This window comes from Tasmannia lanceolata, unplaced genomic scaffold (assembly GCF_043159265.1).
Source record: "Tasmannia lanceolata isolate RefF3 unplaced genomic scaffold, GAP_Taslan_0.1 ptg000006l, whole genome shotgun sequence".
NCBI lineage: Eukaryota > Viridiplantae > Streptophyta > Magnoliopsida > Canellales > Winteraceae > Tasmannia > Tasmannia lanceolata.
In genome coordinates, this window is record NW_027518683.1 from 1,242,704 (window position 1) to 1,257,317 (window position 14,614).

At 38.8% G+C, this 14,614-nt stretch overlaps 1 protein-coding gene and 1 pseudogene across 5 annotated transcripts in view; both read right to left on the reverse strand.

Moving 5' to 3' along the window:
• Window positions 1-14,614, reverse strand: part of LOC143879185 (E3 ubiquitin-protein ligase RGLG2-like) — a 33,022-nt gene that overhangs the window by 14,276 nt on the left and 4,132 nt on the right. For 3 of the 4 annotated variants that reach the window (XM_077381404.1, XM_077381403.1, XM_077381405.1), the window contains exons 2-12: window positions 14,283-14,558; window positions 11,298-11,382; window positions 10,485-10,625; window positions 10,240-10,353; window positions 10,057-10,154; window positions 8,094-8,173; window positions 7,903-8,008; window positions 7,684-7,811; window positions 7,385-7,589; window positions 6,824-6,880; window positions 6,391-6,747 (exon numbers count right to left, since the gene is read on the reverse strand). In XM_077381404.1, the coding sequence (XP_077237519.1) occupies window positions 6,667-6,747; window positions 6,824-6,880; window positions 7,385-7,589; window positions 7,684-7,811; window positions 7,903-8,008; window positions 8,094-8,173; window positions 10,057-10,154; window positions 10,240-10,353; window positions 10,485-10,625; window positions 11,298-11,382; window positions 14,283-14,465 (1,278 nt within the window). In that variant the 5' untranslated portion in view covers window positions 14,466-14,558 and the 3' untranslated portion in view covers window positions 6,391-6,666. Of the gene's footprint in view, window positions 1-6,390; window positions 6,748-6,823; window positions 6,881-7,384; window positions 7,590-7,683; window positions 7,812-7,902; window positions 8,009-8,093; window positions 8,174-10,056; window positions 10,155-10,239; window positions 10,354-10,484; window positions 10,626-11,297; window positions 11,383-14,282; window positions 14,559-14,614 lie in introns of those variants that run through there. The other variant, XM_077381407.1, reaches the window with a different exon arrangement.
• Window positions 1-14,614, reverse strand: part of LOC143879840 (E3 ubiquitin-protein ligase RGLG5-like) — a 31,953-nt pseudogene that overhangs the window by 13,715 nt on the left and 3,624 nt on the right. The gene's annotated exons all lie outside the window — the stretch shown is intronic.

Here is a 14,614-nt window from a genome sequence, read left to right on the forward strand (position 1 = left end):
AGGAGAAACTAGTTTCCTGTTTTTTGTTTCCTGGTTTTTAGCCACTTCACCCTCATCTCCACTTGGAGCCGCCAATTTATCATGAAAGAAAATTCATGGTAGCTAAACGTGCCCTTTAGTTTTTTCCTCATGGGAAGCGACGCTCTGATGCCATATGTAGGTGTATAGACACTTTAAAACACCCTAACAAAAACATAATGAGTATGCGGAAACATAAATATTATTGGAAGCCATTTCTATTAGTTGCTCACGGTCCACTTTCGGTTTGCTGCCGATTGAAATCAATCTAAGCTTTAGGGGCAGTTTGGATACACGAATTTTAGAATCTTGGATTTCCTTGAAATCCTAGATGGGAGACAAGAGAAGAAGGAGACTGTCTGTTTCGCTTCTCTTTAGAATCTTGGAATTTAAGTAAGAAATCCTCTTGAGATTTCTAAACTCCCATCTACGATTTTAAGGAAATCCAAGATTCTAAAATCCACATACCCAAAAGCGGCCCCTTAGAAAACCAGAATGGTTCTTCCCTAAAATCAGTGTAGGGCCAGCTGAGGAGAAGAAAGAACAGAAGAAGAAAGAGGTTGAAACAGCAGCGGTGTGGGCTTACCAAACAGGAGTGCCACCATCTTATGTGTATCAGTATCAGGTTCTTGAACCCAACCATGACCTTGCTCTATCATGTGAGATGGAGCATGAAAAGATTTAAGGTTGTTGATGGCACATAATCCTGATTTTCTCTCTTTGTTGTTATAAATTAAGGATATGGTCTATTGTTAGGCCTCGCAGATTTATGGTTTCAATCATTGAATCAGTGGGCCAAACCGCTATTTTGTATATAAATCAAAGTTATAAAGTTAATTAAGCATCATTCGGTTGTATTGACGAGATCACTCGGAAAGACGATGGGTTTCGCGTAGCTAATCAGTGTAGGGACAACTGAGGAGAAAATTAGGCAGGGGTGAGAGCTTACCAAACCGGGGTGTGCCGCAATATTATGTGTATTAATCAGGTTCATTATGTACTCCAACTGGCTGAGGGTGACCCTTGCTTTATCATGTAAGATTTAAGGTTGTTTTGTCACATAATTAATCCTGATTTTCACTCTTCGTTTTTATAGATTAAGGATATGGTTTTACTGGTTTTAATCATCTAATTAGTGGGACAAATTCCTCCTTTTATATAAATCATAGAATTTGAAAATTCGGCAATGTTTGCCTTGAATAGGCATGTCAATGGACCTAACGGTCTGATGAAATATTAATGGGCTGGATTTGGGCACTGAAGCAAGATCCGAACATGACCATTGGATCATTATCCAATGGTCTGAAATTATTTTAGATCGCGACCGAGCACTTGACCATAAAATCCGATATGAAGTGTACTAGATCCGAATGAAGGGCATTAATGTTCCAAAAGCACCCTTCATATCTATGTTTATTTTTGCATCATGATTATTTTCAAAATATTTACAAGGGATTTGCTAGGGACCATAGCAGAAGGCGTTTTCCCGGTTGGGCTGTTGCGTGTAAGAGCAGGCACCTCAGATGAATTAAAAGAATTCCCCAAATTATATGAAATTTCCTGGGAAAAGAGTTTTCATCAAAACAAAATGCACAGGAATTAAATGTCGTGTCATTTGGAGATAGCATTCCCTCAACCCTTACCTGACCCTTCCCGAGCCTCCTCAGGGCAAGGTTGGTCAACCCTAACCTAACCTGCCTCCAAATCTCCTAACCCTAAACAACACGTCTAACTTGTTTTTTTCCAAATCAGGTCCGGGTTGAGTTGTGTTGGATTGTGTTAACCTTGCGCCAAACATAAAAGAAAAAAAAAAGAAGGAAAAGCAAAGATAATCCTAAGAAATCACAATAAAATTTGGGTCAAGTTGGGTTGACAAAGATCCTCAACCCTAACCCAACCCGGAATTAAATTGGCTTGGTTTTTTCCAACCTGGGGAAATACCAACCCAACCTGAGCCAAAATCGGTTGAGCCTATCAGGCTGGGGTTGAGCCCGACCCAAGTTGCACTCCTATGAAAGAAGCTCAGGAGGCAACACTACGACAAAAGCAAATTTTACAGGTGGACCAAGAAAACCGGCAGTATAAAACGATTTCTGCAGGGCAATTGAGCGGAGATTTACCAGCGTTCATAATAAAAATCAGCCGGTAAATGCCTATCCGCAAAATTGAGGGGAGTTTCCACAAGTATATGTTAGAAACAGAGAACTCCACTCTTTCAGGAGCATATATTCAAAATCATTCATTTTATTTTCTGTCTGAAGCCTTAATTTTAGAAGATCTGATAAGCCTATCCTGGCTAACCACGTGACATTAGCATGGCATGGAACCTTGCTTTATTTTTGTACATTTTATCCAATATATTACATGCAAGGGGGACACTTAAAATAAAATTGGGCACCCATCCACATTTAAGTTCTATGATCAAATGGTTAGAGATAATAAGGGGTTTGCTTGTAGGGCTGTCAACAGATCCACTTCGTATTGGATCAACGATATCTTGGTCATGATCATCCAACTCAGGTGCATGTGTCCAAATGTTGGCTTTTTCGCCGAAGAAAACTCACTTTAATTACGAAGCAAATAAATATGTGGATAAAAGAAACTAACAATCAAATCAACAAGAGAGCAATCACACAAGAGAACACAAAAGATTTACGTGGAAAACCCTCCAACGAAGAGAGAAAAATCACGGGGCAAATCCGACGAAATATCCACTAATCAAATAAGTAATACAACGCTTCTTTCTCTCAAGTTTTCACCCCGAAACATGAACCAATACAAGAAATAAAAAAGATAAAAGGTTACCTCGTTGTGAACAACAAAACCCACTTTCTCACCAAAAATTACCTACTTCGATCTTCAAGTAGAAGAAACCCAAATACTCGCAAAATCCCGGTGCAATGAAAAGATCTAACGGCGCGGTGAAAATCTCCAATAAGAACGCTCCACAACCTTGATTTTGATCTCACACAAAACCCTCAAAAGAGCACTCAAGAAAAACCCTTGTTTTCTTTTTCTTCTTCGTCACTTCCCTTTCTTTTTCTCCCTCTTTATTTTTCTCCTTTTTCTATTCTCTTCCACGGTTTCCCCTTTTTTTGAAATTCAAAATAGAATTCATGAATTTTTGTAGGCCCTGCTGAAACTTTCATGAATTCATGATTTTTTGTAGGCCCTGCTGAAATTCTATTCTCATCCATTAATGTAGGCCCTGCTGCACCTTTTTTAAAAAACTAGAGATACACTCCACGGGCCGTACACAATGCAGGTAATGCATTGCGATCACCGATTTCAGATTTAGGCCATGTTTGCAACCATGAATTTTTGTTTCATGGAATATTTGCTTACCAAGTGTTGAGAGAGGGGCGTAGGGAGATTGGAAGAGGGAGAATTAAGAGGGCATGAGTGAGGATAGACTTGGCAAACGCGACCCGTGCCCGCGGGTCGACCCGACCCACTCGCAAATTTGCGGGCACGGGTCTGAGTTTCAGTGACCCATAAAAACTAACCCGCGGGTGACCCAACCCGCAAAAACACGGGTCGGGTCGGGTCAACCCGGGGGCACCCGCTTTTTTAAGGGTGGTGATTTTTATATGGTAATCTAGTTAGATGGCTTTTTTTTCTAATGCCAAGGATAGTGATTTTGTCATGCTAATCTATTTTTCAAGGGTTTGATTCCTGAATAGGTTATGGCTAGCACCATAGGTTGATCCCAACCCTCCGATTTGAATGTTAGAGGGTTGATCACTTGATCCTAACCCTCTATAGATCGGAGGGTTAGGATCAACCAATTGAAATGATTTTTGGGGCAACACCTATTTAGCCTGTGGGCCATCTAATGGACGGTTTGGATCATCCCACGGTGCCGGCCATACTGCCCTCATCAAAATCCAGTGATAACATTTCCCAAAATAAGCAATTGTTTGAATTTGCGGGTGACCCGTGGGTTGACCCAGCCCACCCGCGGGCCGCCTGGGTCACCTAAATTCTGACCCGCAAAAATGCGGGTCATTTCCTCACCCGACCCGTGTGACCCACACCCACCCGCATCACCCACGGGTTGACCCGGCCCGACCCACCCGTTTGCCAGGTCTACCCACACGTCACTGTTTCTTTTTCTTTTATCGGAAACCTCTCTTGTTTCCTATTTTAATAGAATTCCTGGTTTGGGTGGGGGGCCTACATGGGCTGGACCCACAACACCAAATCCCTTTCTTTTAGGGATTTGCTAGGCAATTTTGTGGGCTGACTTTTGCATTAGAGATCAGCCAACTCAGATGAATTAAAAGAATGAGACAAAATCTGCTGAAAAGTGAGCCTGTGAGGCTGTTCTCTCATGCAAAATTCAGCCACCAAATGACTCTCTGCAAAATTGCCTAGCAAATCCCTTTTCTTTTGATATGTCAATTATAAATTACCTACACTACCTGATATTGCCAACAGATTCCAATGGAGAGAATGGATCGAGCACGCCTCTGTATTCCACTAATGTAGACCTTTCTTTTGGTTGTGTACGGCACAAGTTGCAGTGCAATCACATGGGCAATGACAAAATAAAGAAAAGGAGAACACTTTCAAAATAAAGAATTGATGAAAAATCAAAATAATAACCTTCTTTCCGGGTTAAATTTTCAAAGAAATGTCATCTAACTAAAACTTCACAATACTTTCAAGAAGTACCACAAATGAAAGTTATTTTGGTCATTTGGGTAGATGCAAGATTTAACTGGGACGACTAAGCTCTCATTTCTAGTCTTTTTTGGGCATGTACTCGTAAAGAAAAAAGGGACATTAGAAGACTTACCACCTACATAAGATCAGAGCTCCAGCGAGGCCAATGATTTCTAACACTGTAGGGAGATACTCAACTTATCGATGCATGGTGACCCTTGGCCGACATGGGGTTGAAACTTTTTGAATAAATAATAATACAACAAGTAGATCGTTTCAGTATAAATATGGTGGTAGAGTGAAGGGAAGTTTCATCTGTGAACAAACATTGAAGAAGATGAGGAAGAGTGCATTGGTTTCTCTTCTTGTTCTCCTCTTAGTGATGGTCATCTGCACGTTGACGGCCGCAGGCCGCCCTTACACTCCTGAGACGGTATTTCATCCTCAAGGTAACCATAAATCAAGCTTAAAAATGTCAGTTTAGTAAATATATTTGGTTCATATATATATATATGAAGAAATTTATTAGAGGGCCTTTGTAATTCTCAGCACAAAGGGGGTAGAAGCTTTTAATGTTCCCCTTCAAAAGAGTGACTCTGCATCTGTTATTTTCAGTAAGATTGGTATAATCCCCTGCCAATAGAAAAGGGGTAGTTCTACCTCTCATTTAGGCCATATACTGGGTCCAATTATATGGCTTCATGAAAGGTTTGGAGTAGTTTTCCAGACGCAATGGGAATAGATTGCATTTTTACTGCATATTTCAGGGTAGCTCTCTCTTTTTTTCACACTTCACCTAGAAATGAATTAGATACATTCAGAGAAAGAATGACTGGGATTCTTTATTCCTTCCACATCCAATTTGTGAAAAAACTAGTAAGATATAGTCTGTAGATTCTTACAAGTGTTTGATGATGTTAAAAAATTTCCTACCCTACCTGCTGAAGTTTAGGATCAGCAGCAGAAATATTGAACAAGGGCAAATGTAACAAGGAAAAAATGTCTTTTCAAGGGAATTGTGATTCCTAATTTTCTCATTTGATTCTTAATTTTTACTATACTCTGCGCCTAACTGGGGTTTTCATACCCTTTGTTTTATGACATTCTGTAGTTTGTCCCTGCTGCAAGTGGGAAAGGAAAACTTTTCTTCTGTGCACCGAAATATGTTGCCACTCATGAGCTTGCTATGAATAACGTGGCAGCCATACAAAAGCCACGGCCGCACCTGTGATTTTCTTTTGTCAAAATGTAATGGAATAAGGATGTTGTGCATCCTTGTTTATGGGGATAGAACCTCTGTAATAAGTGGTTGTTTGATGATGTAGTTTGCCTTGTCAGTCAGTTGAAGATAATGGACTCATGTATTATCAGTTCAGTGTTTTTTCCATTGAGTTCCTTCCTATATGTTGCATCTGTATAGAAGTGTCGGAATCTGACATGGGTGTTTATCTTAAATGACCGAGTGTAATTTCAATCACAAATTCAGAACTAAGCTTCCAACAAAACCTGCATAATTTTGCTTCATTAACAGTGCTTATAAATGACAATTCTATTGTCTTCTTTTTAGCCCGGAATTTTGAACTTAGGTCCCGGGACGGACGTGATGATTTTATTAGAAAAATCCAAAGCACAAGGCCCAAACAGGCTTACAAAACAATGAGGACACGTACGTCTAAAGCTTACTTAAAAGCATGAAACATGATCAACCCTTAAGACGGAGACTAGGGATCCCCACGCTATCTCGTAAATTCTATTGATAAACATGTACATCTGAAGTAAATTCTATTGTCATTTGTGCAAACACGTACAGAAACTTTCAGAGGGTCCAGACATTCTACTCAACAAGAAATAATAATAAAAAATAAATCACAGAAGACACCAGAGAAGTACTTGTTCTTCATGAGATAGACCTATGGATACCCTGAACCCGAGCGTGCCATTAGAGATGGGCAACATTGGCTTCTGTTGGGCTTCATGGCATTAATACAGTCGTATCCTTGTGGTTATATGGCATCGACAAATGGGGCAAACCTTCAGATCTCTCCCACAATCAAAGCATGTCTGAAAATGGAGATGTTAGTCATTGTGTACCTGAACAGAAGACTGGAAGAGAGGGAAGTAAATTATGTCTCTCTACCTGATGCCCACATCCTAATGCGAGGTCCTTGGCACTCCAGAGGCACAGCGGACATGCCTGTTTAATAATGAGTCATCACCTTAGCAAAGCATAGATTAAACACCCGTTTAATACTACATACAATACATACACATACAAGTCGAGATGTGTAGAATTACTCATACCCATACACAATATGACATTTTTTTTGGTTAGAACTCCCATCTCTAGTGTACTTATGATCTAATAAGCTTTATATTTTGGTATACTATTAACTAATAACAAATTAAGAAAAATGAACAAGGCATGTGTGTCTTGAGAAGTTGTCGAGTGAGCTCAAAAAATCAAAACATTAGCAAAATGTTCTTCCCTCCCCAGATCATTCCTAAACAAACTCAGAACATTGATTCAAGAGTTAAAAAATTCTAAAACATAGATAGATATTGTATCATAGACGCTGCAATGAGCTCCTTTGAATATGAGACTCCTAATCTTCAAGTAATTTGGTGCCATGCATCAATAAGACTTAAAAGCACCGAAAAAGTTCAAAATCTGAAATTTCCTTCCAGTTATATAATATACCTGATGATTGCATTGAGGATTTTCAGGGGGAGGGTAATTGTCAGAAATATTTTCCGATGGAGGGGCAGAGGCATCACTATAAATGCCAGAACCATGTCCAAAGCTGCCTGATTGCGAGTATCTCGAACTGCCATTTGCTGAATCATAATTCCTGATCGGTGGAGGGAGAGAAACCCTTCCTTGAGGGAGAGTCCACCTCTGGCGGCTGCAAAAGGAAAATAAAGGAAATCTTTGCTCACCAGATGAAAAATAATTTCAATCTTAAGCCATAAATAACTGATAAAATCCCATGGTAATACCCCAACAGTTGTAGCTCTAATGTCGCTTTGTATTGTGATGGTATTTCCATCAATGCTGCTAAACCGAATGCGGTCTCCTTCTTGACAGTGGGAATATTTCTAGCCATGATCTCCGTAAAATTCACAAACTGTATTGAGCAAAAATAATTTTAATTTGAATTATGAATGCCATCTAAACAGAACTTAGTTTCATATGTTTTCCATGGTAAGGTTTAAAACCTGGAAATTATCAAATGCCCGAGCTGGTATATTGTCATCAAATTGCCGCATCATGTCCCAGGGCCCATCACCAACACCAACCAAAACAATTGACAAAGGATATTCACTACAAAAGAGGAAGTATTTATCAGAAACCCAAGAGGTGCAGACAATTCAAAGACCATCAAAATGCTGTATCATAGAATGGCTACCTTGCTTTGACTATCGCATTAATGGTATCTTGCTCTTGGGGACTAAAATGGCCAGGCCTCGTGTCGACGCTTCTTGTCACCTTTGTCATGGTAACATAAAGAGTATCAGCTTGATTGTTATCTTAGAAGCAAATTTAAAAAGTATAAAGGAGTTCCGTACCAAAAGAACCTGAACCTCAACAACAAGACACTAGATAGCAAAGAAATCTAAAATTCTTTTGAAGGAACCCAAACAAATATGAATCAGCCAAAAAAAAGCATTGGATCATACTCAGTCACAAATATCAATATCAATCTCGAGGACTTCTCAGCAAGGGAAAATTTAGGAAGATTTTAAATTTTCTATTTTTATTTATATTGGGAAAAACATGGAAAATAAAAATATTTTAATAATATAATTTCTCTTGAGTGGTGTGCATTGTCAACATATAGGAGCGGCTCCAAAGAAATTTTCTTTGGAATGATGAAGAGAAAAGGAGGTATCATCTTGTTCATTGGGTAATGGTTTACAAACCAAATAGAGATGGTGCCTAGCAAGGGGAATCTGGGAGTTCTTCGCAGACCTCTGGGCCATGAAACTTCTTCCATTGCAACCAGTAAGGAGCAGGATGCTTGCTTGGATATCATATGGCAGGAAAAGGAGCACCCAAGCTGGATTTCTCCTTGGCATGTCAGCTTTGATTATCCCTTGGGAAATCTGGAAGGAACGTTGTAATAGAAGAATGGAAGGTAAAGAGAGAAGTACAAATTGGGTGATTCAGCAAATATTAAATAAGTTAAAAACTGTGAGCTCTAGCCAAAAATTCACCAAAGAAAACAATATGGTGGAGTGTTTAGCTTTGGAGCAAATCCAGATTGATCCGCAGAGGCAAAAGATCAGCAGGGATAATTGGATTTGGTGGGAACGTCCGATGATTGGTTCGCTCAAATTGAACATTGATGGAGCAGCCAAGGGAAACCCAGGAGAGTCGGGAGGCGGTGGAGTTATGCGAGATGCCAAAGCAAAAGTTATATTTGCTTTTGCGTTCTTCTACGGGACATCTACCAACATGGTGGCTGAAGCGAGAGCTCTATTGGACGGCCTTAGGCTATGCAAAGCCTTTGGGTTCAAGAATTTCGTAGTAGAGTCAGACAGCAAAGTTCTCATGGACTTCATCTCTAAGAAAGGAAGCCACCCCTGGTCCATCTCTTTCTTCTGGTCCGAAATTATAGACCTCATGGACTTCATGGGCCCTCATCATCAGCACCAGTTTAGAGAAGGTAACCAAGTGGCAGATGCTCTTGCAAATGAAGCTTGCAAAGCTAGATCTCATCAAATTTTCCATGGATGGTCAGAAATGCCTCGCATAGCCCGGGGGGCTGCAAGATGCGACACTAATGGTTTTCCAAATATTCGCCCAAGCAAATGAACGAAGCAGGTGGTGTTGTGTAGGGTCTTTGGTACCCCTTTGTTTGTCGCGGTCTAGAGGGCTGGTTGTTTGCCCTCCTCTTGTATTGTGCCTTCAATAAATAATATGCAGAGGCCCGCCCCGGGGTCGCATTCCTTTCCGGGTTAAAAAAAAAAAAAAAAAAAAAAATAGAGATGGTGCTATATTAAGCAATCAGGGGTGGACAAAAGGGTGTGGGTACGGGACTCTAGTGGGGCTTTTACTGTCAAATCTTTCTACGATCAGCTTGTGCCTAACCTTGTGCTCTCCAAAGTAGCTAGAGTGTGGACGATGCAGGCGTCACCCTGAGTATGCACTTTCGGTTGGTCACCAAAAAAAAAATTCCCCATTTCAAAAAAAAAAAAAAAAAACTAATCTTTTTATCAAAATATCACATTATTCTCACGATATTGAATAAAATTGGAGATTTTTTACTACGACTGGAATCTATTTGAATAGGCCTAGTCTGCGTCCACAAAAAGGAAATGAACAAAAGGCGAGCCTTGGAAAATTGTAACTTCACAATAATGACTGACCTGTCCATCTGCAATTATCAGAAGAACATGATATTGACCACCACTGTCCTCCACAATGCGAACAGCTGTTTCAATTATTGGAGCAAAGGATGTTGGTCCTGCCACAGAGGAGAACAATCAATTATGGGCCAGGATGCATGGAAAATGCCAACAAAATCTAAGTACTAGAATGATTATACCAACCCGCTAGCTTAAGATGTGGAACTAGTTCTCTATACCGCATCAGTGCTTCCTCAAAACCATTGCACAATCTCTCATCTGGATAAAAACTGAAAACTTCTCTGTCGTGGGTTGATGCTGCAACATCGAGAAATTGAAGATGATGCATTCCATAGTTAGCTTTAGAAGTTTCCAATATTCTTCCAAAAGTAGACATGTTAAATGAGATCAATAAAATAGATCATGTGAACCAGGTATTTATTACTAACCATCCCCAAATCCAAAACAAGGGATTAGGTTATCCTCGTCAAAAGCTGAAAGGGTCCTTCCAATAATGGATATTGCCTGTTCATATGGGTTTGGAATATCACCAATGTGATGCAAACACCGACGGTTGAAAGATCTTGCACCTAATAACAAGGTAAACTAATTTTAAATGCCTTTGAGGAACAATATGAGCAAAGCGGCACAAAAATAAAGTATCTAATATATCATCACCAACAGACTAAAACCATCCTCAAGTCAACCACATCCTTGATAAAACTGTAATAAACCGAAGCTTACTATAAGTGAGCAGGTGACTACTGTATTTTAGGAACAAACAATAACGTCCAGTAAAATGAACAAAAAATGTAAAATAATGCGGTTTCAGCCCCTCACAGATCCATAGCCTGGAAAAGTAAGGTTGGTATCTGATGATCAGGCAGCATAACGGCCATCTTAAGTACCTATTTATTCCTCTATTTGTTCTCTAGAAAACTATAGCAAGTACATTCTTGGCCGACGTTCATCCATAAAGTAGAAGTGTGCTCCAGTCATAAGGTCCCTTATGATCCATCTTTATTTACACTGAAACTGATTGTCTAGCCTCGGTCATTCTTAAGAAGCAGAGAACTAGATATCACCAAGTCATGCTCTGTGGTGAGTTAAAATTTCTCACTGATGAAATATTTTGTCACTCGAGCAAAGAAATAAAATTATCCATGGATTCAATTCTTTTTAGTTAAAGGAATTATTTAGTGTGATTATGCAATTAGACATTAAGAACAAAGAGACTATCAATCCAAGATTTGTGACTGCACCTGTCCACTCATTGCTCTTTGTGAAATCAATACCAACAATGAGATTAGAAGATTCAAGACCAGCGCGTGCAAGAGCCTCCGTTACCTAGGATACAAGGAAAACAATGAAAATAGTCATATATATGGATGCACACATATGTACTCACACAATATACATACATACTGAAAATCCATGCTAAACAAATGTGGATTCTATATGGCTAAAAGAGATTAGATCAGCCTTCAAAATGAAGACTTTGATTATGTCAAATTTCTGCATAAGGGGTCAGGATCACTAAAAATTTAGAAATATAGCAAAGAGGATAACCAGAGAGTAGTATAAGATCTTCTGCCGATGTGATAAACTTATTTATGGTAACTAACAAAGTTTATCACCACAGCCAGCATCACGTTTATTTCCATTTCTATGTTTTACTCCATATTTGATACTATTACTAGCAAAAAGATGTGATACTAGTACCAGTACTCAAAATAACCAGAGTAGTATGACATCTTTTGCCAATATGATAAACATATTCAGTAACTAGTAAAGTTTATTACGATACCCATCACCACTTCCACATCCATAATAATTATTAACTTTGACTCAACTTCGATCACAAGGAGATGTTTATGTCTGCATGCCTAAAAGAAGGATTCTTTTTTTTTCCCAATAACTTGAAGCCAGCTGGCATGCCAATCATTGTAACAGTAAGCAGCTCATCAATAACATGACAATCTAGAGGCCCACATGATAATCCAAATGTGCTGAGATGGATATGATTTTTCTAGTTTAGGTTTGATTTCTGGATAGGCAGCTCATGTGAAACATGAGTATAGACAACACCAAACGGTACAAGGGAACAATATATAAATATTAGGTCGAGCTTGTGGTCAGTGGAATTACCAAGCGGATATACTCTGTTATGCAGTTATATGATGAGGATATGAAATTACATCCTTTCAGACAAAATTCCAATCACAGGGTAAACTTATGTTGGAAAGACAGTTCATTTTCCTTCAAATGGTTTCCTGTGTCAGAAGGATGAGATGTCTATACGATAGTTGATCAGTTTGCCGATGTATGTCTAATGACAACATTAGTTAAAAATGGATAGCAACTTTTTTTTTGTATTCTTTTCTAAATCTTGCTCCAGTACCTCGAAAACAATACCAAATTTACAGTATGACTGCTTGGATGAAAAAAAAGGCGGGAAACTATTTGAAGATAACGTTATTTCCTACACTTATACCCCGAATCTCAGTTGGAAGATGCTTTTCTGTCGCAAGCATGAGATTATGGGTTCATCCCAGCTTACCTACAAAAACACAATTTCCTATGGTTTGACACTTCCTGATCTAGTAGATATACATATGGTCAAAGTGTTTAATAACCCAAACTTTCACCAGGATTGCCATATCTGACCAATCTCTGATGTTTTCTGTTGTGGTTGCACCAAGGGCTATGGAACCCTTATTCGGTCTATTCAACAAATTATATGCACTTGTAATGAGTTTATAAGGTCTCTTGTCATTTTCCCTTGGAAGCTGAGAGAGTTAGCAATGTTACATACATTGTAGTATTATACACACATAACCTTCTTTTAGACTGCAGAACCTGAGATCTAAGAGTTTGCAACCATACAATATTTAGGGTTTGATATGTTTTCCAGATTATCGGTGGAAGGCCACCACGACTGTTCATATGCATTGAATCCATCACCTTCGGGCTATGAACTAAAGTTCTGGTGCTTTGAGGCTTCACCCAACTATTTTTCAAGTGTTTCTTGCATTTTGGGTTTTATGAATTATTTCTTGAGCCTGATCAACTAGAGTTGCATCAACACAATGAAGCGGAAACAAAAGAATATAGCAGTCTAGAATCGTAAAATGTATAAGAAGGAAATTAAACCTAGGTTAATTTAGGAAGACATGACCAACTGACCCACTCAGATCGATCAGTGAATGATTTCAAACCCACATTGTGTCATACAACTCTTGGAAGAAGGAAATATTTCTGGGGAATATAAATGCATTGGGGCTCAGGACTCCTATGTTGCTCCAGCCCTGGAAAAATTATTAGCTAGACATTGGGTACGATCCTATTGTATCTCACCTTTCTGAGAGAATTTACAATAAAACGTTGGAGTTGTTCACAATTCCAGGGTTGGATCTCTTTGGGGCTACAACAGTTTTACAGTAATTGGGAAAATATGATTGTAATTTGGGCCCACAATACGAACCTACAGTTTGCTTATCTTTACAAATTTCCTTGTGTCCCGAAAATTCGGTAAATTTTCATAAAAATTCCTTCTTTTTAATATTTGGTTTGGATGATATCATAATAGACATAACCAACACAACTCCTCCCAAAGCGAACAAAGTTAAAGTTCATAGAATCTTGAAGAGTACAAGTAAAGGAAATATACAGAAAAGATGCCTGAAGTACAGATTATCATTCCAAATGATGCAGAACTGACTTGATAGGATGGTCATCTAGAAATCCCTCTATTCATCTGTTTGTGGTGAGTACCATGGTTTTAAATTTCGACCGAAATCCGAAATTTCGGACCGAAATCGACCGACACCGAAATGATGAAAACTCGAAACGGTATTTTATTTAGGTCAAAATTTCGGAATTTCGAAATTTCCTAAATTTCACCCAAAAAACCTGTTTTTTTTAAATTAATTTAATATTTCACCTAAATTTTGACCAAAATTTAATATTGAATAAAATAGTTTTTTCTTTGTTGTACCGGATTTCGAAATTTCAGGGGTCCGAAACCGGTACCAAAACCGAAATTTTAAACCAGGGTGAGTACAGACATGACTGAGTGAGTACCATTAATTTCAGAACTTTAAGATTTATGAAATGGATAGAAAAGTAATGTCCACAAAGAATTTATAGCTATCTAAAACAGATAGGCATGAGATGAAATGCTTTGAAAAGTAACATCCACAAAGAATTTATATCTGTGCAAAACAGATAGGAATGAGTTTTAATACCTGCTCAAGTGAGTTGTAGTTGTCAGCAATCTTTGAGTACCTACTTTGAAGTCGGCGTATGTTGGGCACTACAGGGTTCCCAAAGTAAGAAGGTTGAGGTGAATTACCCCACGATGATGAACGCCCATCATCAACAAACGAACAATGCTTGTGACTATGTGTCTTGGAGAGTTTGGCTCCCATAATCACTGGTCAACTTTCTAAATACTATCAAAGAACAAATCACTGCCAAATAACTCTCATCCACTTACAAAGTCTTCTGATCCCAACCTAAACCTGCACATTATTCCTTGTCAACATACAGTAGAAATGATGCCAATCAAGCAAAAATT